Below are 24,611 nucleotides of genomic sequence, written 5' to 3' on the forward strand. Positions count from 1 at the left end.
GTAAATATTCAACTCCATATACAGTATATCAGAGTAAGTTGCTCACTTCTATACATAGGCAATGAAGTTATTGATCAAGGATTCGACCTGCATATTTATAACACTTTTATTAAATCTAAATAATCAAAATCATAATCATGTGAAAAAAATCAGACATACAGTATTCTTAAATAGTGACGGACCTATTTGTTTTAGTGACTTACTCTATATGTTTGTCAATAGGAAAAAGTAATTTATTGTGCGATCAAGATTACAAATCAGTTAAGCTTAAACAAAATGAAAATTAGCGAATGTGCATGAATAATACTCCATTCGCCTCAAGGTAGTTGAGTTGAGTATTTGTTTTCGGGCCGTATCAATTTAGTTGAGTAATACCCTCTCTAATATATTCTTTTAAATATCAATTTTTTAAATCTCATATATGATGAATTGTCTCGATTCACTTGAGACGCCGCCCACACTTAATTAGGTCAAGGGCCCAATATTATCATCATAACATAAATATAATTAATTAATGAGTTGGTTTGTTCTATAGTAGTTTAACAGTAAAACCCTAAACTAATAGAAGAGAGAAAAGAAAAAAAAGCAGTTGTCATTGTCTATTAATTAATTGAGTTGCTAAGTTATGTTGTTCTATCGTGTAACGTTTCGATAAGTTAGTGGATGAAAAATCCAAATATTTTTTGGGTTTTGCATAGCAATACCAGCATCTCTATATATTGATGCTATGTTTCATGTCTCTTGTTGCTTTCATTTTCGATAGCATGCGGAGCCATTTCACCTCAAACTCTATTTATATTTGTTTTATTCTATTTAACTAATTTGTTAGGTCAAACATCTGCTCTCATACTATTCGTGTTGGATAAAAGCTAGCACATCAAATATATATTCCATTTATTATAAATTTTACCCTTCCTTTTTCCCTCCTTTTCCAGTTCAAGAAAGTAAGATAATGCCATGTGTAAGCACTTTAGATCATCAATTTATTCCCTACAATATCACAAATCACAATGTCCTTTTCTTTTTCTTTTTCTTTTTCTTTTCTGAACCAGGCCGGCCCGGTGAAGAAACGCTGGTTCAAAACCGTCAATTTTTTTTTATGTTCAAATTTTCTCGATTTTCTACGTTTTTTTTGTTAATAACTATTCCGGATCAAAATCAGAACCGCTGACCCAGTTTTAGGTCGAAGCGAATGTTTCAGATTACTCATGCATCCCTGAATGGACGACAATGTCATTATGACATAGAGCTTCGCAGACATTCTATTCTACCAAATAAAATGAAAATTTGGCTAGGTAGCATTCATTCATGCTTATATTTATGGAACGTTTCCCTTGGTGCATGTGTTATCTCATGATCTGCAGCTACTTTTATATAAATTCCAAATATTTAGACATTTAAAACTTGAGGCTCCAAGTGTGACATTTTCTTCAACGTGGCATGCAACGACAAGTAGCAAGGCTGCATGTCCACTATTCTTATTTATATAGTACAAATCTCCGCTAAATTAAAGCAATTACAACAAACATGATGCCAACTTTTCCTCCTTTCCATGCCACAATTCACTTTTCTCAATCATGAAATTCCTTTGCTTTTCAAACTTCTCTTCATTTTGATCATTTCACTCCTATATCAGGATATTCACTCTCCTTTTATAGTAAATTATTCCCAAAAAATAAACAAATAATATTACAATATATACTTCTTCGTCACCAAACAATATTTATTCATAAACTTTTGCAATCTGGTCAATAATTTTTATTTTAGTTTTAATTGAACTCTGTCAAATAATCCTAATAGCACTTGATTAAAAACCTCGGCATCTTTTTTTTTTTTTTTGCTTTTCTTCTCTTTTCCCAGCAGTACTAACTACTAATCTATGTACACGTGTGTGATTTTCACTGTGCCACAAAAAAGAATCTAAAGTAAAAATGTTGCTTCTTTAAAATAACTTACTACATGAAAAGAAAACGTAGTACTAATATAAGAAGTTTCTAGCTAGTCACATTATTAGCTAATTAAATTCACATCTTATAAGAAAAGATTAGCATGAGATAGAGAATTGTGTAATGTCTTTAGAATAAAGCAAATATCGTACAAGAAAATGTCTCATTGTCAATAATTCAATAGTATATTACTCGTGCCAAACAACTAAGGATGTCGATTAAATCAATTTAGTTGATTTCAAATCACATATGTCACAATTTTCAGTTACATCCAATCTTGCAAAATATTTTTCTGGTTGCTAAATATTTTTCTGGATCAATATAGAATCAATTTCCTTATTAACAATAATATTAAATATAACAATGAATATAAGTCTCATTCAACTCCAGTTTACATAAATAAAATTGTGAGAGGTAAGAATGCATTTGATTATCTCGGAAACAATATCTTGTGATCGTTGATTGAAGAAACTTTTTTTCGCATTTGCATCAGGCCTAATCCAAAATTTCCGTCGACGCCCAAGAGGCTTGAGATCACACCTAGGGACCACCAAAAAATGAAGGGATGATGTCGAAGATGGTATTGACCTGTGTCCTGATGAAAAGAGGATCATGGACGTGACAGATGCAACCCCACTATTAAAACACAAATATTCCAACTAAGTATACTAACAATTCCTTATATAAATCAAATCCAATGCAAACACCAATAACATCAAAGCTATCGTATTTGAGCATTTAAGAGATCTTAACTCGCGAATTTGTCATGGGATTAGAGACAGAAGTGGGTTATGTAGGTGTTGCACTTGGGGAGGGGCAGATCTATCATGAGATCGGCGAGGTTGAATGTAATAGAGTTCTACGACCCCCGTATCTAACGATGGATTTGATTTTCTAATAAACAATGTTTCCAAACTAGAAAATTTTATCCCAATTCTTTTTTTGTACCATTAGGACCAAATGGCTTCAAGAAACTTCAGTTAGTGCATGAACTGACTTTTCTTTATTCTCCAACAACTGTCAGTCTATCTATCAAAAAAAGTTCTGAGGGGATAACCTTAGCAGTTGCACTTTTCCATTCCTCCAATTCCAATTGCAATATATCAAAACTGTGATAAAATTTAAGTCTCAATCAAAAAAATATAACCCTTTAAGCAATTTCGCTTTCCACCTGTTACTTAATTGACTTCACCATCAAATCCCTTCACCTATAATTCAGCTGCTATCCATCTAATTTAAACTCTATGCATTATCAATTTTACTGTTCTAATTCAGATAAGTTGTTTAATTATCATATTTGTTTTTACTTTTTCTTGCAATAGGTTTATGTCAGAGATGTTGCTTTAGAGATAAAACATGTCCACTAATCCCAAATATAACCAAAAAAGCACAATAGTTGAAGGCAATCTTTCTTTATAGCAGTATTTTTTGAATTCTCAGATTATAACCTATGTTGCCCTATTTCAATCATGCTTATCCCTCCTTTATTCATCTCTTTTTTTCTCCTTAATTATAAGTATCCCACTCCCTCTCTTTCCCTCTTTCTTTCACGCATAAAACAAACACTTCTATTTCTTCTTCTTGAACTTTTTTTGTGGAAAAAAAAAAGATTTTTTTTTTTTTTTTTTGTGATTAATTGGTTTGGAGTGTTATGGGAGAAGAGAAAATGGTTCTACCACCAGGGTTTGAGTTCGATCCAACCGATGAAGAGTTGATCGTTAGCTTCCTATATCGAAGAGCTGCGAATTTACCATGCTACCCTAATATCATCCCTGATCTTGATATCTACTCAGCTCACCCTTGGGGGCTTCATGGTAAAATCATACTCTTTTTCTTCCTTGTTTATATATTTTCTCTCTTTTTTTGTCCTTATTTGTTTGGAATTTGGACTTGATTTAGGGAAGGCTTTTTGGAGTAAAAATGAGTGGTATTTCTTTAGTGGGTTGAAGCAAAATCGAGCTACGGAAAAAGGGTTTTGGAAGGATATTGGATTGAGTGAACCTATCTTCACTAGCAAAGGAGATGAAGTTGGCATCAAGAATTATCTTGTTTTTTGTGTAGATGGAGTTCATAGTGATTGGATCATGGAGGAATACCACCTCCTCAACAACTACTCTACTACTTCCCAAAATCAACTACGAGTAAGAATTAATTAATTGATTAAATAATTATTTATTTTGTAGTATATTAACTTGAACCTACTTAAATTGTTATATGTATAGGGTTTTAAAGAGTGGGTGGTATGTAGAGTTCGTGAAGGAAAGGTGTTTGATTGTGAGGAGAAGATTAGCAATGATGATGATGAGGGAGTGGAGCTCTCCTATCTTGACGAAGTGTTCTTCTCCATGGATGGGGATGATCAAGATGATGACATCACTTTTCCTACTTAATTAGCTATATTAATTGACCATATACAGATAAATATACATACGTGTGTGTTGTGTTATGTTATGTTATGTTATGACTAATCTTCTTACACTTATAATCAAAGCTTGCTACTTTATATGATCATGTAAATAGAGAAATTAAGGTGCTCCAATACATGTAAAATACTACACATATGTAAAAGAAACACTATTTGTGAGTTTGAGATTGTGCATATTTGTAGCTTCTTGTTAGATTCGTGTCCCTAATTTTTAGTTTTTCCATTAGTTTTCTCCAACTCACAATTTTTACATTAGAAACTCCTAATTAGTTCTGAAAAAGGTTTGATTTAAACCCTGCAGTATAGAATTTGGTTCTTAGGTGGACTATATAAGGAGTTTTGATGCATATATGGGAAAACTCTCCTGCTCTCTCTATGTATCTCTCTCTTCTACGTGCACACGCGTGTCTGTCTTCCTCTTTCTCAATGACGGGAGCACCAATGGTGGTTTCGGGGTTGTGGATCAAGGGTTCGGTAGAGACCAATTTTGGGTCTACCTTCATGCTCGGTGCTAACAAATTACTTGTTGTCATAAAAAAAATACCTCCATTTCCAAAAATAAGATATCAATACATCGGAAGTATGTTTTATTTATTGATAATGTTATTATATATAGTACTTACTATATGATTAATAACTTACACTACAAAAAAAATCGTTTTTTATTAGTACATTTCTTCTCGGGGCTAAAACTGATTGGCGTGTCACAGACTCACAGTGCTCACCGACACTAGTGATTAGTGCACCATTATAAAATGGATTGAGATTTATACTTGTTTAGCTCAGGCTTAACTTAAATATAGAATAAAACCACCATACTTAATTAGCTCCAAATTTTATTTGGGCTTAGCCGTACAAAATGACAATTTGGTATTTGATATTTGGACCTCAAACACAAACTTATGCTCACTCGGGCCTAAGCATTGCTGGGCCACACGAATGCTTAAGGGAAAATATCAGTGCTAGAATAAATAATCTACTCCATAAAAAAAAATAGTGATCAATATAAATAACGAAAAAGTTGATATTTGGACCTCAAACTTTTGCTTACTCGGGCCTAGGCGTTGCTGGGACTCGATGCTACATCATGTGTTACTAACTTCTAAATAGATCTAAAATTACCTAATTGGTATTTTAATATGATCTCCATGTTTGATTTTTTAATTAATACTAAAATTTGATTATTCTTTGAACACTACCCACATGTGTTAGAAATTACTATATCGTAGCCTTATTATGGGTTGGCTACTAATGTTTTATAGTACTTGATTGTTATTTTTGTTGAGAGGCTGAAAAAGTATAGACTTGCCCCTTTTCTATTAATTATTTATATATATATATATATCAATATGTGGGGCAATTGGATGGAGGCAATATGCTAGATCAGCCCATGTTATCCATAAATTGTAAAAGGTCCACACCTTAAAATATGTAGTACAAGTTCACAAATATAGCACAAGATAGAAAAACTGATTTATTTAAAAGAGCACACGAGTAGACAACGCAATGGTCATATGCCTGATTTTTTACCCTTTTTTGGTAGATAAGATCGATCTAATCCTCAAATAAAATAAGTACCCTTTATTATCTCTATTCCACGTGCAACGGTGCACGATACAATCTTTATCCAATTTTAACTCCGTTAGTGACATCAACAGACCTAAATTAGTTTAGTAGGAGTAGTAAATATTTTATTTTGAAAAATCTCTAAATATTTTTTTTGTTAATTTATACACTTCATAACCAAGTGTGAAAAATTAACACGTATATAGAAACTCATGAGAAAACGAGGGATATTAACACGTATATTAGTTTAGTAGTAATATTAATATTTATAAATTATATATACTCTATATAGTATAATTAAATGGCACCCAGTGAAAGAGTGCCACGTCTTTAGTTTTTGACAGGCAATCAATATCAATATGTCATGAAATACGATTACGACGAGTTTCAAATCAACTTATATTCCAAACGTTTTTGTCTTATGATGTGTCACTAGTCATTAATTAAGAGTTGTAAATTTCATACTACTACTATTAATGTACTGATTTCAAACGATTTCAACAGTTCAAATAGTTCAAATTGGATCATATGTTGAAATTAAAATAAAATACAATCTGTTCAATAATTGTTTCTTTTGAAGAATAATTACATGTCACTAGATCAACATATGCAATAGTAACAGCAATTTGAATGAGTAATTAAATCTAATTAACATGAATCTCACGTGGCAAGCAAATCTACTTCACTCAATAGTCAATACAAATTTAAATTTACAAATAGTCTTTTAGTCTTTGGAGTTCAACTACAAAAAATCAAAGTTCATCAACAATTTAAGCGTATTTATCTTGCTCTCTCCTCCCTTGAAATCACCTTCAAGTCTCGCTTCAATGGCCCTCTACCTATCAAAATCTGGCAAACTATTGCCCCATTTCAAACAAAAAATATGTTCTTTGGGGATGATTAGCCTCACCTCAATCGCTTCTTGTTTCTCCCAAAATCCTCCACTTTCACCTCAACCCCCATATGCAGCTCCCTCCCTTTTCGCCTCTCGTCGTTTTGGGTCTGTTAAAGCTGAGAACTTGGCTTCTATCACCAACACTGCCGATTCTCAGGTTTTTACTTATAATACTATTTGTATATTCAATTAATTCTTCATGGATGATATGCCAATTGTTTCACTTTTCTTAAATGTTTTGAATGAAGACATGTGATTAGGGATTTTCTTGAAAAGTTTGAATATTCATGTAATTAGTAGTAGTAGCATATGATTTGACTGAAGAAGAATCGAATATGAATATGAATATGATGCTTAGTTATGATGTAGTAGGTCATTACATTTAAAACTTCATAATTATTTATTTCTGGAGATATTGACTGTTGAGGTCAATTTTACTTTTCTTTAATTTGGGGTTGTTAAATGCTTGTGTCACTTGTATATGGAGTGATTCACTGCTTATATGTATTGATAAAGTTTCATTCTCTGAAAAAAAATACTAGGCACTGAATTTCCCTGGAGGAATGGTTAAGTTCACCCCTGAGCTGAAATTCATATCAGATCTTCCCGAAGAAAGGATTCATTGCTACCGAGTTCTTGACGAAAGTGGACACCTGCTAACCAGCGATTTTGTAGAGGTCTACTGTCTGATTATGTCAAATTCGGCTCTAGATTTGTAACCTCATTGCTAAAAGATGCATCCGTGAACGTGAAGTATTTTTTATGATTGTTAATGTGATCAGATAGACAAGGACATTGCTGTGAAGATGTATAAAGAGATGGTTATGCTTCAAACTGTCGATACCATCTTCTATGAAGCGCAAAGACAAGGGAGGATATCGTTCTATGTTACAGCAGCGGGAGAAGAAGCCATAAACATTGCGTCCGCAGCTGCACTCAGCATGGATGATTTCGTCTTCCCTCAGGTTAAAAGTAGTCCCAAGTGATACAATTTTATGTCATCGTTTTCCCCAAATCATGTATGTGTGAGTGTGTGTGGAGAGAGAGAGCTTTTAATTCTCGAATATTTGTATTTTTGCTGCTGTTTATACGTGCAATATGAGGATGTTACTGCCTGTGCAGTACAGGGAGGCCGGAGTTTTACTGTGGAGGGGATTCGGGCTTCAAGACCTTGCAAACCAATGTTTTGGAAATGTAGGCGACAATTGTAAAGGGAGGCAGATGCCGGCACATTATGGATCCAAGAAGCACAATTATTTCACAGTGGCTTCAACAGTTGCGTAAGACATAATATCCTGTCTAATGTCGATGTTTATGACATTGTTATCTTTGTTCAGCTTATGGATCAGCGTGGTAAATATGTTGTAGTACTCAAATTCCCCATGCCGTTGGTGCTGCTTATTCGTTAAAGATGGAAGGTAGAGACGCATGTACAATCACTTATTTCGGAGATGGAGGCACTAGCACGGTAAATATACACTCACGTCTCTTCATGCCATAGAGATTAGCCGAAACTAAATAAGGCTTTGAAATGAAATAACGAAATGGTTTTCTGAATTGTGTTATTGGTTGTTTTGTTGATAATCTTTAGGGGGATTTTCATGCTGCAATGAATTTTGCAGCTGTTTTGGAGGCACCTGTTATTCTTTTTTGCCGAAACAATGGATGGGCAATCAGCACCCCTGTTAGTGATCAGTTTCGAAGTATGCATCGATAAATAGCTGACGGATATACAAATTAATCAAGAATTTTTGTCACTCTTCACTTTTAATCTCGGAAAAATGAAATCTTCAATTCTTTGGCAGGTGATGGCGTTGTTGTTAGAGGTCAAGCTTATGGAATCCGTAGCATTCGTGTAGACGGTAATGATGCCCTAGCTGTGTTCAGCGCGGTTCATATGGCCCGTAAAATGGCAATTTCTGAATCTAGACCTGTGCTGATTGAGGTTTCAATATACTTGATTATAAACTGTAACTTTTTTTTTGTTTTCTTTTCCTGTTTTGGTTGTTTGGGGTTGAGTTGGCTGTTTATCTGCAGGCCCTCACGTACCGAGCAGGACACCACTCTACATCGGACGATTCCTCCAAATATCGCCCGATTGAAGAGATAGAATGGTGGAGAGCAGTTCAAGATCCCGTTGCTAGATTTAGGAAATGGCTTGAGATACAAGGCTGGTGGAGTTGTGAGTCGGACACAGAACTCAGGGACAGGGCTCGTCAGGAGGTAAGATTTGGTCGAGCAAGATTCCAACGAGTAGAGCAGCCTCTGTCGTTATGGAAGACAAAGCTTAGTTTGATGCTCTATAGTGATTCACATATTCAGCTTAGTTTTGTGGTTAAATGTTTCAGGTGCTGAATGCAATTCAAATTGCAGAGAAGATGGAGAAACCGGGTCTAGGAGAAATTTTCACAGACGTATATGATTTTCTGCCTTCCAACCTCAGCGATCAAGAGAAGTCGCTTCGACAAACTGTTCAAAGGCATCAAAGGGACTATCCTCATTTTAAGTTATAGGTAGTAATCTTCAAGCATTAGCGCCTCCTGCGTTTGTGGATCTACTTATTCCCTTATTGCTAATGGAACTCTATTACAACTCTACATTCCCACGATTTGAATTCAAGCAATATTTCCTCGAAAAGTATTGAAATGAATTAAAATTGTAATTATTTAAGGGAGAACTTATTTCAAATTTTCAACCCTTCTTTTGAACGCATTTCCTTTACTCTACATTTATTTTGCACACCTATTTACAAAAACATAAACATTCCACAGTTACATGTATATTCAACTAGACTAATGCTCCATGAAAACAACGAAGTATCCCTCTTAAAATAAAATAAATTAAAAAATATAAACTTCTTAGAATATATAAATATTGATAATTGCAAATTATATGAAAATGAGATGACAGACTCATGAAAATAAATAAAAATGAAATTTTTAGATTTTAGTGCATGCACAAATTAAAGAATGTATAACACCATGTTAGTGGCCTGTTCTAGATTTTCTCTCACTGGATTAAGGAAGAAAACATATCTTCCTGCTGCTACATTTATTGAGCTCAACTCTATAGATGTCGAGTCTGTGAATCACAGGGACGAGGCTTTCTCACTGATGGACTCCTGGACAGCCTTCAAGAGAGCCGGCATCAATTTTTGGTTCGTAACAACTATTCCTGTGTCCAGATCAAGATATCTTCCCTTTGAGAAGTCCAGAGGTTTCCCACCAGCATCATTGACTACACCTCCAGCTTCTGCAAAATCAAACATTCATCACTGTGTCAAAACAAGTTCAAGATAACAGTTCAAACCATTTCGTCACACATCTTTCAATGGATCTCATTTGGGTTGGACTCAATGTGTTCTCCCCACTTCTTACTGGGCAAACAAAGACAAGTAAGCATAGCTATAGCAATCTTACGACCAAACAATATTTAACAAGCACTTTCTTCAAGTTAAAGTATCAACTAACAAATTTCCACAAAAAGAAGTAACACTAAATCATCATGTAAAAAATAATCATATGCCTAGTTCCACTACACAACAATATATTCTCCCAGTCAACATGATTCAGACTGCTTGTTAGTAGGTTTCGTGCATGCCAAAACTTTATGAGGTTCGCCAGAGATGGAGGCAGATAGTTTTATTAATTTGAGCATACAAGAGAATAATCTTTTATGGAGTACAAAAGATGCAAAGATGTGATTTAGCAAGTCTTAGCAACTATAAGCTGATCAGGTTCTAAACACAGTTTCAAAAACATGTACCAACCTGCAACAACTATGTATCCAGCTGCATGATCCCATATCTTCTCAACATAACCTCTGCGAGGGAACCGCAGATATATTGATCCATCTCCTCTAGACAAAGCACCATATTTTGCTTGGCTATCTATCCTAACAGGTGGTGCTTTAACACCAAGTTTCTGTGAACGAAAAACCAAATTAGGTGATTTGAAATACATTGCAGGTACAATAGAGAAATCCACAGAGTAATACCGATGCTATCAAGCTAGATAAGTCGTGGGAAGAATGTGCAGCTTCATAAGATTCAAAGAAGGATGCTTCTTCTGGGTTTTCATTAGTACTGACATGCACCTGACAGCAATAGGGAACTTATCCATCAGAATAAAGTTTTTGATCGACAGGGTTAAAGAGAAGCTCACCTTTGTTGGTGGGGAGCCATCTAAACTTTGCATGTAAGTTCCACCACCAACTTCGGCAAAAAAGAGACAACCAACTTTATCTTCAGAACTGCTGAAATCACTTTTTGCAATAGATGATAATGGTAGATTGGGACATGCTAGAACTCCCAGCACAACTTTTCCTTCATCTAATAAGGCTAATGCGATAGCATATTGTTGGCCCCTTACGAATCTGCATTACCAGGAAAAAGCAGTAAATACTAATCCAGCTAGTTAGGAGATGGAAGGGCAAATATGCATGATCTCTAAGCACTCTATGCAACACCTTTCACTAGTTTTTGTCCCAATCATTACTGTGTTTCGCCTAAAAATTTAATTCTACTCACCGATCCAAAGAATCTTAAGGGAGTCTATGTTCTAAGACCGCCGACATGCTTTTGAATGTCAACATAGGTGTGTCATCTAAATTAGCCTACTCCAGGAATAACAGAACTACGGATTAACTCAGCTATTAGATTTTTCATTTATACTTACCCTTTAGTGCCATCAATTGGATCCAGAACCCAATGCTGACCATGAGGCCCCCCTTCAGATTTTCCAGTGTCAATGGCTTTGAGCACGTCTTCCTCAGAGACAGTTGATATGTTGATAGTTCCATCACTAGCAAATGTATCATTGACAAGCTCTGTTATGCGATGCAGTGTTTCTCTAGATTCTTCTTTCCTAAGGTCTCCAGAGTCCTAGAATACTCAAAGCCATATTAAGAGGAAGGTCCCGATGGCAGGGGAGGGGAACTTAGACAGGCTCAGAAGAACAGAGATTACCTCTTCAGCTACTAATGATAATGGAATAGCTGTCAACTCTTTCTCCAAAATTAAGCTAACAATAGCCTGTGAACCTGCAGAAATATAAGGTCAAGGTAGGTAAAATTCCAACATTAACTAATGCATGACAGCAACAGCAAAATGATATTGACTTGCATCTGCAATTGACGAACGAACATAAGACATTACTTGAAAGCTCCTTAAGCTCCAAAAACAGGCAGAAACTCAGATGCAATGTGTATAATGCAAATATAGATGATAAAGGAGGTGAAAGGGAGGGGCACCAATAGCGTGATCACACAGCTAAATTATTACCCTAGAAGAATGCAAGAGCAGTAGCCAAGATAGAGCAATTGAAATTGCAAAAACATACCATAATCAGCCACGGTGACAGGACTTTTGTCAGATTTCGATTGGACATCGGATTGCAGCAAAGCCGTTTGCACCTTCTATTGAAGGAAACACAATAGCACATCTTAGTTACATATCAGTTGTAATGTTAACATCAGAACTCTCATAGGTGCAAGCTTCATTATAGCTGTGCATCAATACCAGTTACTAATCAATGTGTAAATATCAGGAAACATATAATCAATGCAAACAACCAGTTTATCAAATGTAAGGTTCAATCCTAATTTACCCCATCTCATCCTATTACCCACAATAATCACCAGTAATCACAAACAAACACTAAAATTCATCGATAATCAATCAAGGTAGGTAGTATATCAATAATTCAGCAATGAAAGAAAGGTATGTGGAGATTGACCTGGCACAAACGAGCAGCTACAGATGCCGCTTTCTTGGCGGCGGCTAGCTGTTTGTGGTGAGACATTGAAGCAGTGGCTCTTGCTGCGCGCGGAGTAGTAGTAGAGAAGGAGAGTGACAAGAGAAAGGGGAATTTTGATTTGGTGTGGAGGTGTGTTCCTGTTCTCGAGTTTATATGTACGACTGCTCCTCTCTTAATTGACAATACCGCACTACTTTGCCCAAATGATGTATTCATCTCTCTGTCTCTCTCTCAACCAATTTTCCTTCTATATTTTAACTTCACGTGCTGAGTCACTTTCAAAATTATAAATTTAGTCCCCTCAAAATAATTGAAATGAATAATTACTGTAGTACTACTAGTTTGTGAATCTGTGATTGAATTATTTTTCCTTTTAGGCAACTAATGACTTTTATTATACTCCTAGTATGTACATTTCATTTTTCCTTTTAGGCAACTAATGACTTTTTCCTTTCAAATCAATTTTAGTGGTGTCAAGATTATTTCCATGATATGAATAATTTCAGTTAGGAATGTGGGAGAAAATTAAGGAACGTATAAACTGCAAAAGACTTGAGTTACATACAGTACATGCTCTTGTTAACATTAAAATTAAGCAACTTTATAACCATAGATTTGTTATATTTAATAGCTAGGATTAAAGTTTAGAGTTTGTTGGTTTACATTTGATCACATCCGAATGAAAGAAGCGTTAATGATAGCAATTGGTGTAATTATCAACTTGTAAAGAAAATGATCCCTTAGTTGTAAATGTAATTGTGTTACCGATTCGTTCCAGTAGCCCAAGTTGAGTTGGAAGCGCAGCATGAATTTGACATGTAAACAATCGAATATATCTCAAAGGAATCGCAATAATGCGTAACTTTCACAATTCTAACATTAGAATTGAGTGCTATTTGCCCCACACTTTCTTACACAGTGCAAACGAGAAATGTTTCTTACTAATAGTTGAAATAGCATCTCTAATAACCTTGTGAAGCCCTTCACCAATCAAGCAACAAACTTCAAACAACGAGTATCGTTGTGGATATTCTGGCACTTAATCGTGCAGAACCGCATCCCACACTGGAGGCACGTATAGTTAGCAGAAAACCCACATACTGTGCAGAAATGGCGACGGGCGGTGGAGCTTGGAGGTCCCACGGCTGCTCTCAGATACGAGGGTACATGGGGAGGCAACGATTCCAAGTTGGCCTAATTCCCAACACCCATTTAAATTAGGTTATGATGATTGATATGGAGTTGCAGCAACTGATAATCTGAGTAGAAGCAGAAGGCAAACAATATTTAAGTGCCATTAGCCCTTACCTCTTGCAAGAGCTCAATGAATGTTCTTGGTGCCTTCTTAGCATTTTCGAGTGCTTTAGCTTGGCGTGTTTTCCGTTTTGTGCTTCTGGATTGCTTCTTCTGATATGCTGCATAATGCCACGTTTCACGTTATGAGTAATTGGCTGAATTTTTCAGATGAAACAACTGAAGGCCATGGTTGTTTATTACAGAATAATACAACCATAGCTTACTCTAGCAGGGTCCTGGGCTGAAACTACTATCAGACAATTATGACTCTTCTTGCAAGGTAGGGGTCCATCATTGAAAGAAAATTTGATAGAAAAATAGCATTGTGGTCAAATGGCCTATTGTAAAGTAACTAGAATCAGGACAAGACCCATTGTTAATCAGAAATTTTTTTCATGTAAACAACTCTGGTTACATAAACAATTTACTCCTTATCAGACAAAGAAGTATATTCTTAGCTAACTCTCAGGTATAATATGACACATCTATATTCACAGTCCATTAGGCACTCTGTGCAGCAAGATAAGTTGATCTTTAGGTTACAGATTCTTATCCAGCATGCAAAATTGGCTTCTCAATCCAAGTAGGAGTTATTATGTATACATATATGAGCACAAATGACTCATCAGAAAGTGAAGCACCAATGGATGTTCCATGGCCACTATACAACTCAGCGCTTACTGTGAACTTTCTTAAAATACTCACTAGGCAGTTTTCATTGCCACATGTTTTTATGCATAACCGATATACCTACTTCATCTTTTTTCATTACAAACTAAAATGAACCCATGCAAAGGGGGAGAGCACAAACAGTGACTGCAAACTGACCCAAAGCAAACAATATATCGACACTTAAAAGTTTGCAGTTATCAGAAATGACAATAAGCATGATTCTTGATATAGTAAGTCGAGAGAAAATGGCTTTCTTTAGGTGTTTGTTTTATGAATGCTTGGGTAAGAATTGTATGCTGAAAAAACTATTAAACATTTGACCTTGATCATCATCATCAAGTGAGGCTTCGTCATCATCATCAACTTGCACAGTCTCGAATCCAGCATTATCATTTTCCAGAGCTTCAAGACGTGCAAGCATTGCCTGCAGCATTATTCTTCAGAACTGGATTTTTAATAACAAAGCCACGCTCCAAAAGGATACAAACAAAATTGATTCTACTATGATATACAAACACTGAAGAAGTAACAAACAGGAAACTATAACGACATAGACCTGGGTCCGATTGTCACTGCTGGCAAGGGCTGCAGCCATTTTCGGAGCAACCTTACGAGTTCTCATCGACATCCGCCTAAGCGAACTGGACATGTCTTCTTCCATGGCTGCAGATATGTATAGCAAACTTTCAATACTCCATGTAACTGAGCAAAAATTCCATATATAGCAATTATAAGAAGAGCTCAGACCCCAAATACCAATGTATGAAGAAGTGACTTTTTTTCACTCTTAGGGGCATTTAGTCGAGCAGCTGGCGTGCCAATCTAAACATAACAAACTCATACGCTACCAAACAAGATCATAGGGATACAGAGACAACGTTTTACCTCTGGAAACTGGTATTCGCGTCTATAAATTCAATTGTCCTCTTCAGCGGTTATCAAATTGTTTCTAGAAATCCGAATATAATTCAATATGTTATTTTTGTCATTAGAAGTTCAATTTTTCACGAAGAACTTGTGTTTGTAACTACAGCTTCATCGAATAATATCTCGACGGAATCAGAGAAAAACAAAGCTGAAAATCATACATTTTCGAGCAATTAGGCAAGGCTTACTTAGTGATTTGGAGCGCGGCGGGCAAACGGAGATGGAGTAGTGGATGATCGCGATCGAGGCAGAAGAGGTGCGCAGGCTACGCTTTGTTTCACTACTGCAATCACTCACTACTAATCCATGATAGAGTTAAAATTAGATTAAAATTTGTATACTTTGGTCCTGTTATTGATTTTAATTTATTTTTCCCAAACAGTGAAAAAGAGAAGTATGGGGTGATTTAGATTTTAGACTACTCCTACTTATCCATCCATACAAAATTGCGTCGACTTTTTATTAGTTTTAGAAAAGAGTTTAAAATTATATAATTTCAGTTTTATCAATGTTCGACAAATCTTAATTTCGATTAAATTGATGATGTACGGACTGAAAGTCGAAAATTACCACATAGAAAAAACAAATGATGACCAAATTGAAATTATTTGGTGGTGATGCACAAAAATGTCACCTTAATATAAAAACTACTGCTAAATACTATTTCTATTTTTCTTTCGTTATCTTGAAAACTAAACTAGTAGTTTGCCAATTGCATTTATGGTCCCATTTTAAAGGAGCACTAAACATCTCTAATCTTTGATACTCCCTCCGTCCACGAATAGGAGTCCCAGTTGAGTTGGGTGCGGGTTTTAAGAAAAGTTTGAATGTAATAATTTAAGTGTGTGATAGTGGAATGTGGGACCCATTTATATTATTATTTGCAATCAAAGTGGATTAAAATTAATTGCAACTTTTAAATTAAGGGAAAAGTGGGGTCATTTTTTATACTCCCAAGATAAAATGTCTAACCGAGACTCCTAATGGCGGACGGATGAAAATGGCCAACCGGGACTACTATTCGCGGACGGAGGGAGTAATAACTTTTGTACTTTCTCCGTTTATTATATTATTGATTATTGATTCCTTTTTGTTTAGACTGTCTTGCTAAAAATTCTTTATGTCCATTTTTAACAAATATTAATACATTTAGAGATTATTTAGTTTCCAAGATTATTATATCTTGAAATTAACTATTATTGTATTTGATTTATGAGATTAAATTTTATAACTCAATTTTAGATGGATAATTATGTGATAATTTATCATAGACACACCCTCCAACTAAAATAATTTCACAGCTCAGTTAAAAACTACATCTCATGATTATTTTTTAAACAAACTAAACATCCACTTAATCTCTCTTACTTACTCCTAGTGTATTTTCTTCCGTAGTTTCATTATTTATCTACTTTATTATCTCTTCATATATTATTATTACTGTACTTAACTCACTTGACTATTTACTTCTTAATTTCGGTGTCAAAGAATTGCTTCAATACGTTTGCTCTATTGTAATTATACTTTTCTAGCTTGGAATGTTATATTCGACATCTTATATATCAGTCTCACAATAATAGTTTATGTTGTCATTTTAATTTTTTCCACAATAAAAGTTAGTAATTTTCACTTTTATAATAAATGGTCAGGTTTCACATTCTTTTAAGTTATACTACTCATATTTCAATATAAAACTAATATATAAAAATAATTCTCCTATTTCATAAACCTTTTCAATTCATTTTCTTCACTTTACTAATTTATAAAATTCATATCTAAGTCAAATGCGTACTCATATTTAAATGTCACACATCACGTCATACCTCCTCTTATATAGGACTATAAATAGAAATTATTTTACTTTTAATTCGTTTCCTAAAAAATTAAAAAATTTCTTTTTAGGAAAATTCCTTTTTCTCAAGTGGGATGAGATTTATTTTTCACTAATACACTTTTCTCTCTATTTCTCTTTTATATAATCAATTTTTACATTAAAATTCGTAACGTTTTCAAATGTATTTCCGAGACAAAATTGAAAAAAAATTATCTATGGTAGTAATATTTTTCACTCTCTAAAAAATAAGTGCAATTCATTTTCCGGGAGTCTAAAAAAATAAAATTTCAATTTTCAGTGATAAAAGTCCAAACTCTGAAAATGACCTAGAGATTTTTTATATGCAAATGTAATACTCTCCTCACATTATAATATTCTTAAATATAGCTATGAGTGAGATATCCAAATAGTGACATTTGTGATTTGTTATGTAGGATAGTTCATAATTTCGACTGTATCTGCTCGGAGCAATTATATCTTTGTATACTTCTACTAGGTCGAAAAATAAAACTGCTATACAAACAAAATGTTGCTACTACATAGTACTCCATTTAAATAAGATGACCCATCAAAACTCAAACTAAAAAATTTTAAATTTTGAAAACAATCCAATAAAAGGGTAGGAACCAATTGTCCACAAAAATTTATTGGGAGGGCCCAATTTTCCTGTTAATATTATGCCTCTAGAAGTATAACTCTTCACAATTATCATGAAATAGATTAGCCATAAATCCATTATCAAAATAGAAATTAACAAAGAAGAAATAAAAAAAACTGTGTTCAAAATTTGACCAATGGCACCGACCCAAACAGCACTCTCCAATAAGTCAAGTCAATCCCTCTCCATTGCATTTCCAATTCCAAGGTTTCAATTTCTTCCCCTCACAATTTCCCAAATCTCCCAAATCATCCGCCATGGATAGAGAGCAGGAAGAAATCCAATTCCTAGGGTTCTTCGGCATCCTTCAGGAATCGTGCAACATCGTGTCCTCATGGAAGAAGATCTTCGCCCAAATCACGGTAGCCCTAATCATCCCCCTCTCCTTCATCTACCTCGCCCACATCGAGATCTCGGAGCTCCTCTTCACCAAAATCATGCACAACGAATTCATCCTCGACCAGACCCCCGAGGGCACCAGCTCCTACGACCGCCTCAACGCCCTCCTCTCCTCCGAGCTCACCACCTTCTTCCTCTTCAAACTCGGCTACTTCCTCTTCTTCATCGTCCTCGCCCTCCTCTCCACCTCCGCCGTCGTCTACACCGTCGCCTCCATCTACACCTCCCGCGACCTCTCCCTCCCCACCGTCGTCAGCGTCGTCCCCCGCGTCTGGAAGCGCCTCATCGTCACCTTCATCTGGAATTTCGTCATCGTCTTCGCCTACAACGTCGTCTCCCTCGTCGTCCTCATCGTCGGCGCTATTCTATTAGGCCAGATCGACATCGTCGGTCCTCTGTTCCTGATCGCCTTCGCCGCGGCCTACCTGATCGGATTCCTGTACATCACGATCATCTGGCACGTGGCGACGGTGGTGTCGGTGCTGGAGGAGAGCTACGGGATCAACGCGATGACGAAGAGCCAGGATCTGATCAAGGGGAAGATGGGGGTGGCGTTTGCCGTGTTCATGGTGATCGGGGTCTGCTTCTTCGCGATACAGCTGATGTTCGAGATGCTGGTGGTGCAGGGGGAGGGCGGGGTCGCGGATCGGGTCGGGTATGGGATCGTGTGCTTGGTGTTGCTGTCGGTGTTGATGCTGTTTGGGCTGATCGCGCAGACGATTATCTACTTTGTTTGTAAATCGTATCATCATCAGAATATTGATAAATCGCTGCTGGCGGATCATCTCGGGGCGTATCTCGGGGAGTATGTGCCGCTCAAGGCTGCGGATGTGCAGCTTCACCATTTTCAGCCTTGATTGGTTCTTCGTCGCCGTTGCATTTGCAGCTCAACAGAGTAAATTGTTTGTATATTTTTATTTACTTCTCTTGTTTATTTGTTGTCTAGTTGAATGATTAGTTAGTGTTGTGTTATTCTTGTACAATTATTCTATCTTGTTTATGGAGTAGTATTATTCCCTTTGCAAATTATTTGAACATAGATTTGTGTCCAGGGAAAGATAGAATTCAAGAATTGAGTCAATTCTGGCATGTGAATGTGTGATAGGATTATGTGTGGTGACGATTTTCAGGCCGAGTTATGGAATATCTTCGGCGTGGCCGCGTGGGCCAAATTTAATTGCTTGTGAATTTTTGTATTTACTCATGTCATCCTCTAGAAGAATACACACAATTAATTTTAGCTCGTAACCCTACAAAAACTCAAGAATTCAACATATACTAGCATATTTCTTTTAGAAGTGTGCAGAAACATAGTACCCCGGTAGTGGTAGTAGTAGCAGTTTGTGAAATTGGAGTCAGAAAAATTGTCCATCAGAAAATTCGACCTTATGATTTTATCAAGTGAGAGATGGATATATTTTTTGAGAGTGTTCAGATTGCAAGATTATATTTTAAGATTAATATATATTGTGTTTGGTTCATGAAATTGAATTTTTAATTTAATTTTAAAAAGATAATTATGTGATAATTAGCCATAGTAATTCCCTTGAATTAAAATAATTTCATAAATCAATTCTAGATGGATAATAATATATATGATAATTAGTCATTAAATCATATTCGAGTATTAATACTCCATATTCTTATGTGAAAGGTGGGTGCATGTACTTACACTTTTACATGCTTTGTAGTAGAATTTTCTTAAAATTATTTAGATTTCGATCTCTTCAGTTTTAGATCTTAAATTCTAGTTACTTTAGGATGTTAGTTAACCGTAATTTAAAACTACTAATAAGTATGCTGAAGTACACGAATAATTAGACATAACTAAATAGGGTATCCCCATCTCATAAATAATCGGGTTGAACGCGTCAAACCGTGTTAGGGAATAGTAACTATGCATGACTTCGCATATGGTTCCGGCCTCCGGGTCTTCAGGCGTACATGTCACATCAGTGGGTTCATTATAAAATACTATTCCTCCGTTACATAATAGTAGAGTCATTTTGTCATTTTGTTACGTTGCATACTAATAGAGTCATTTTCCTTTTTAGTAAAAGTCAACACATTTTTGCACACCTACTTTACTCTTTCTTACCTTTTTCCTCTCTTCATCTTTCTATCTTTTTCATTTTCCACTTTATTATCTCTTTACTTAACTCACCTAATACAATTTTTCTTAATCTCCGTGTCGAAAAGAAACGCCTCCATTACTACTAACTTAAGTACTACTCCTCCGTCCCCAAAGAATGTATATATGCACTTTGAGTTCAGCATGAGTTTTAAAATAAAATTGGTAAAGTAAGTTGGAGACAGAGAAAAAATAATTAAAGTATTGTTAGTTAAGAATGAGTCTCATATTATTAGAAAAAAAATACGTACATAAAAATAGCTAGTAATACTCCATTATTCATATTGCAAAGATAAAACAACAACTTGTTAGGCTAAAAGTATTTTTTGTTTTTTTTTTTTAATTACCGAATTCAAGACTTGATTCACAAGTCTGTAAGTTGGTGGATATATTAAGGTTAGTTTTATCCTTTTACGAGAATTCAAGATTAAAAAAAAATGGTTTGGTAGAAAATTGCCTTTTAAATAGAGTACTCCGTATTTCACAATCAAGATAGTGAAATCACAAGAAAAATAAAGTTGGTCGTGGATTGATAATTTGCAACCAAAGATGCGTATTGGACTATTGGTTATTAGTTGCCTTTTAAATAATATGATAATTCAGTGACAAATCTACTTTTGATCGTAAATCAAAGTAATTAAAGTAATCATTTCATAACTCCACTTGTAAAAATACATATACGTATAATTAAATGAAATAAATTAACTAATTATGTTGGCTTAATATGCATTGAATTATAGGAGGTGCAGAAATCGAGTTTATTCTGCGTGGCGAAGATTTATTAGTCTTTCACAAAATGTGGGATACGGTAGTCGTAGATCATAGCGCCGCTTTGTCATAGCCCTTGATTACCTTACCTACTAAATCGCTAAACTTTTGTGCTGCGCTTTACTCACCGACCTACAAATTAATTGAAAACCTAATTCGTATGGTTATATTTTTCAATGAAATTTGCTAGAGTGGCTCACTATTATTTACTTACTACTACACTACATATACCATTTCATTGACAATCGAAGTTTCATCTATGTTCATAATTATACTCCCTATCGTAGTACTAGTAATTAGAGTTTTATTTGGCTTTAACATTCAAGAAGCGCCCATGGCCTAATGGATAAGGCGCTTGACTTCTAATCAAGCGATTGTGGGTTCGAGTCCCACTGGGCGTGTGTTTCTTTTTTTTATTTGTTAGAACTATAACCAAAAATATTACACCATATAGTATAGGGATATTGGCATCTAATGAAAAAAATTCCCACAAATAATATTATGATACGGAATTTTTTCATATTTTCTCGACAACAATTTTGAGAGCTTCAAGTTTTTCAATCTTTGAAGATAGTTTTTTTTTTTAAGCACATCCTCCAAAATTGTTCGTTCAATTTATTAAAATAACATGAATTTTTTCATTTGTGAAAAGAAGCAAACCCGGGATAAAGTTCGTAATATTATTTGTCAATTTTAAAATTTATGAGAAAAACCCAACTTTTTAAAAGTTTCATGATATTAGATGCCAATATCCCCATAGTACAGGGAGTACTATTTATTTATTTATTAAAATTAATCACTTCTAGTATGATTGAAGCTGATGAAAACACATAATTAATCCCGAAAACCGATTAGTACAGCGCAGGGTTTTATTAAAATTAAACGGTTGATTACACATAACTATCTAAAACGGAGTAGTAGTTTCTGGTATGTTGTCACAATACTGAGGTGATATGCGACACAGACTAGGCAAACTTTGTGCCGTCTGCACCATCTCCCTCATCTGTTGCCCTTGTAATCCTGCTGATTGATGTTCCCTCACCACCTGCGCAATAAATTGATCAATATTAATGATTTAATCCCATTACTAATTTATTAAAAAACATTTAGTAGACCTGCTTGACAGCTTCGCAGCGGCACTGCTGATTGATCCGCTCAAGCTCATCGCAGCAACGCGGGAACGCCTCGCGCCAGCCGCGGGCGTCCTGGCGCGTCCAGTCGAACCGGCTGCCCTCTTTCAGATACTGGCGGCAAGAGCTCAGCCTCTGCCGGTCGATCTCGCGGCGGCAGCGGCTGCTGGGGTTCAGAATCTCCACGGCGGTAGTGGAGGCCAGGAGGAGAAGGAGAGGGAGAAGAGAGAGAGCGAACTTGGCCATTTTTAACACTTAAGTGAGATTGTGTTTGTTTGTTTGATGGAGCTTGTTATTTATGTATATAAAGGAGATGAATGGAATTGAATTTGTACGTGGCTGGTTGCATGAGATGTTCATTAGCAGGTGGATTTGCATGCTTCTCTTCGCTGTATTACTTCTTCCACGTATATATACATATTTTATCATTTTTGGTCGGATCCCTTCGGTACACACAATTGAGTTTAAATTATAATTCAATTTCAAACCATTTGTTCGGTCAAAATAATATAAATAGTTGATACGAAGAAAGTTTTCAGTGTGTAATTTTAATTATTTATCTATAATATAATCCCTCCGTCCACAAAAATTAAAGTACAATTACCATTTTTGACCGTCCACAAAAAATAGATCACATTCATTTATGGAAAGTTTTCAACAAATAACCTTACGCATCACTCCACTAACACTACTTCTCACTTACTTTTTCTCCTTCTCTCTTACTCTTTCCCTTCTCTCTTACTTTACCAATTCTACATTAAAACTCGGTGTCATACACAAATTGTTCTACTTTTTATGGACGGAGGGAGTAGAATTTAAATGGTTGAATTGAAAGAAATTGGAATTGTAATTCAATTTTGAATTATACTCCATCCGTCCCCGATTAATTGTCACTCTTTGACTGGACACGAGTTTTAAAAAATGTGAAGTAAAGTTGGTTGAAAAAATTAGTGGAATGTGAGACTCGCTTTTTTTTTTATATTGATTTTAATATAAAATATGAGTGAAGTGGGTTAGTGGAATGAATGTGAGACCTACTTACCATTTAAGATAAAAATGAAGTGTGACAATTATTGAGGGACGGATCGAAATAGAAAAGAGTAACAATTAATCGGCGACGAAGAGAGTAATATTTTGTGGTACTAAATATTGAATTTGAAATTGAAGGCCCAAATCCAATTCCAAGGGCCCAATAGTGTCATTTCTATGATACCCAACCTCACTGACTTTAAATTAGAGATCGAATTTGCTACGAAATGGAGAATAAAGATTGAGTTCTAATTGTAATCGTGAAAATATCGGGACTTGGAATCTTAGAAGCAATCAACTCTTAAATTTACTAATAGTTATTATCTCTTAAATAGTTATTATCTCTATATGAGGTATAATTTATTTTTCATTAATAATATTTTATTATTATTATTATTATTATTATTATTATTTTTATATTACATAGTAAAACTTACGTCGTCCATAGTCCTATTTTTTACTAGAATTCTTCTTGTTGTTTGCGAACTGATTTATTTCTAGGCTAGATTTGCCAATCAAAGGCCCAGGCCCAGCGCCTAACATATTAACAGAACAAAATTAAAGAAGTGTACATTTCAAAGAGTTGGAAAATTATTATTCATTTGCACTTGGAACTGTTTTTTCCTTTATTTTTCATGGTACACTACTATTTATTCATTTTGACTAAAGTATAAGGACCTAAGAATGTGTTTTGCCTTTTTTCATTAATGATGTGCTAGAATAAATTATGATATGCGCGTACATGCATGAATGGAAAAACTACTAATTGACGCATTTCTAATTGTTGAATATTGTCAAAAAGATTCTACAAGCCTAAATGGATTGAAATTTGTGATTTTCATGGAAATAATAATGACTTTGGGTTAACTACATTTTGACCATCTAAAATATTTCAAAAAAAGACTAATAACAGAAAGGGCAGTTTAACAAGCCCGTGTTATGTCCAATCATTCTTTTTTCAAAGTTTTATTGCACATTGCCAAAGTCCATTTAGCTCAAGATTTTGATTCACAATATGCAAATTCCTTTATTAAACACATGAAAGTTCTAATCCACCACCTCTACCAAGGAGGGTCACCTACCGTCTACTGATGTCGGGAAATTAAAAAATGGTATCTTAAATCACTATTTTGATTTTTCTCAAATATAATTAAATGATTAATTTCAACAGTATTTCTC

General features: G+C 35.1%; 6 protein-coding genes and 1 non-coding gene across 8 annotated transcripts; 4 read left to right on the plus strand and 3 right to left on the minus strand.

The window, feature by feature from the left end:
- Positions 1-3,350: 3,350 nt before the first annotated feature.
- On the plus strand, positions 3,351-4,564 carry LOC125208292 (NAC domain-containing protein 104-like). Its single transcript, XM_048107873.2, has 3 exons — positions 3,351-3,760; positions 3,846-4,087; positions 4,169-4,564. Exons 1-3 carry the CDS (start codon positions 3,598-3,600, stop codon positions 4,334-4,336), a joined length of 573 nt encoding a protein of 190 aa, XP_047963830.1. The 5' UTR covers positions 3,351-3,597; the 3' UTR covers positions 4,337-4,564.
- A 2,113-nt stretch (positions 4,565-6,677) lies between these two features.
- Positions 6,678-9,431, plus strand: LOC125205533 (2-oxoisovalerate dehydrogenase subunit alpha 2, mitochondrial-like). The gene is made up of 9 exons (XM_048104543.2): positions 6,678-6,989; positions 7,375-7,509; positions 7,615-7,797; positions 7,955-8,112; positions 8,201-8,300; positions 8,424-8,535; positions 8,638-8,777; positions 8,870-9,055; positions 9,181-9,431. Exons 1-9 carry the CDS (start codon positions 6,765-6,767, stop codon positions 9,343-9,345), a joined length of 1,404 nt encoding a protein of 467 aa, XP_047960500.1. The 5' UTR covers positions 6,678-6,764; the 3' UTR covers positions 9,346-9,431.
- Positions 9,432-9,747: 316 nt separating this feature from the next.
- LOC125205534 (3'(2'),5'-bisphosphate nucleotidase 1-like) lies at positions 9,748-12,819 on the minus strand. The gene is made up of 8 exons (XM_048104544.2): positions 12,568-12,819; positions 12,172-12,247; positions 11,799-11,872; positions 11,509-11,714; positions 10,996-11,206; positions 10,829-10,927; positions 10,602-10,755; positions 9,748-10,084 (listed from the first exon to the last, which is right to left on the minus strand). Exons 1-8 carry the CDS (start codon positions 12,802-12,804, stop codon positions 9,921-9,923), a joined length of 1,221 nt encoding a protein of 406 aa, XP_047960501.1. The 5' UTR covers positions 12,805-12,819; the 3' UTR covers positions 9,748-9,920.
- A 575-nt stretch (positions 12,820-13,394) lies between these two features.
- On the minus strand, positions 13,395-15,868 carry SEF (HIT-type Zinc finger family protein). 2 transcript variants are annotated; one of them, XM_048107108.2, is made up of 6 exons: positions 15,672-15,868; positions 15,442-15,505; positions 15,113-15,219; positions 14,878-14,980; positions 13,897-14,003; positions 13,395-13,782 (listed from the first exon to the last, which is right to left on the minus strand). In XM_048107108.2, exons 3-6 carry the CDS (start codon positions 15,215-15,217, stop codon positions 13,579-13,581), a joined length of 519 nt encoding a protein of 172 aa, XP_047963065.1. In that variant the 5' UTR covers positions 15,218-15,219; positions 15,442-15,505; positions 15,672-15,868; the 3' UTR covers positions 13,395-13,578. The 2 variants fall into 2 exon arrangements, with proteins under 2 accessions (XP_047963065.1, XP_047963064.1); XM_048107107.2 differs by lacking the exon at positions 15,442-15,505 and having other exon boundaries at positions 15,672-15,866.
- A 2,185-nt stretch (positions 15,869-18,053) lies between these two features.
- On the plus strand, positions 18,054-19,400 carry LOC125207767 (uncharacterized). Its single transcript, XM_048107245.2, has one exon. The coding sequence runs from the start codon at positions 18,233-18,235 to the stop codon at positions 19,229-19,231; it is 999 nt and encodes a 332-aa protein (XP_047963202.1). The 5' UTR covers positions 18,054-18,232; the 3' UTR covers positions 19,232-19,400.
- Positions 19,401-21,601: 2,201 nt separating this feature from the next.
- TRNAR-UCU (transfer RNA arginine (anticodon UCU)) lies at positions 21,602-21,674 on the plus strand. The gene has a single exon. It is a non-coding gene; the product is annotated as a tRNA-Arg (tRNA).
- Positions 21,675-22,107: 433 nt separating this feature from the next.
- Positions 22,108-22,668, minus strand: LOC125207938 (2S seed storage albumin protein-like). Its single transcript, XM_048107459.2, has 2 exons — positions 22,389-22,668; positions 22,108-22,318 (listed from the first exon to the last, which is right to left on the minus strand). Exons 1-2 carry the CDS (start codon positions 22,647-22,649, stop codon positions 22,178-22,180), a joined length of 402 nt encoding a protein of 133 aa, XP_047963416.1. The 5' UTR covers positions 22,650-22,668; the 3' UTR covers positions 22,108-22,177.
- Between the last annotated feature and the right edge of the window lie 1,943 nt (positions 22,669-24,611).

The sequence above is a fragment of the Salvia hispanica genome, chromosome 6 (genome assembly GCF_029641045.1).
Source record: "Salvia hispanica isolate PSC_SH4W2 chromosome 6, Shi_PSC_v1, whole genome shotgun sequence".
NCBI classification, from domain to species: Eukaryota; Viridiplantae; Streptophyta; class Magnoliopsida; order Lamiales; family Lamiaceae; genus Salvia; species Salvia hispanica.

Bases quoted from the DNA above. Each gene is read 5' to 3' on its own strand.
- LOC125208292 (XM_048107873.2), top strand. From the start codon at position 3,598: ATGGGAGAAGAGAAAATGGTTCTACCACCAGGGTTTGAGTTCGATCCA. The intron at 3,761-3,845 runs GTAAAATCATAC...GACTTGATTTAG, and splicing joins TCACCCTTGGGGGCTTCATG to GGAAGGCTTTTTGGAGTAAA. The intron at 4,088-4,168 runs GTAAGAATTAAT...TTATATGTATAG, and splicing joins CTTCCCAAAATCAACTACGA to GGTTTTAAAGAGTGGGTGGT.
- LOC125205533 (XM_048104543.2), top strand. From the start codon at position 6,765: ATGGCCCTCTACCTATCAAAATCTGGCAAACTATTGCCCCATTTCAAA. The intron at 7,798-7,954 runs GTTAAAAGTAGT...CTGCCTGTGCAG, and splicing joins ATGATTTCGTCTTCCCTCAG to TACAGGGAGGCCGGAGTTTT. The intron at 9,056-9,180 runs GTAAGATTTGGT...TAAATGTTTCAG, and splicing joins GGGACAGGGCTCGTCAGGAG to GTGCTGAATGCAATTCAAAT.
- LOC125205534 (XM_048104544.2), bottom strand. From the start codon at position 12,804: ATGAATACATCATTTGGGCAAAGTAGTGCGGTATTGTCAATTAAGAGA. The intron at 11,715-11,798 runs GTAATCTCTGTT...TGAGTATTCTAG, and splicing joins TATCATTAGTAGCTGAAGAG to GACTCTGGAGACCTTAGGAA. The intron at 11,207-11,508 runs GTAAGTATAAAT...CTGGTAATGCAG, and splicing joins CCAATTGATGGCACTAAAGG to ATTCGTAAGGGGCCAACAAT.
- SEF (XM_048107108.2), bottom strand. From the start codon at position 15,217: ATGGAAGAAGACATGTCCAGTTCGCTTAGGCGGATGTCGATGAGAACT. The intron at 14,004-14,877 runs GTCAAATGTTTA...GGCATTATGCAG, and splicing joins ACTTGATGATGATGATCAAG to CATATCAGAAGAAGCAATCC. The intron at 13,783-13,896 runs GTAAGGGCTAAT...GTTGGGAATTAG, and splicing joins TCATTGAGCTCTTGCAAGAG to GCCAACTTGGAATCGTTGCC.
- LOC125207767 (XM_048107245.2), top strand. From the start codon at position 18,233: ATGGATAGAGAGCAGGAAGAAATCCAATTCCTAGGGTTCTTCGGCATC.
- LOC125207938 (XM_048107459.2), bottom strand. From the start codon at position 22,649: ATGGCCAAGTTCGCTCTCTCTCTTCTCCCTCTCCTTCTCCTCCTGGCC. The intron at 22,319-22,388 runs GTCTACTAAATG...TTTATTGCGCAG, and splicing joins GCTGCGAAGCTGTCAAGCAG to GTGGTGAGGGAACATCAATC.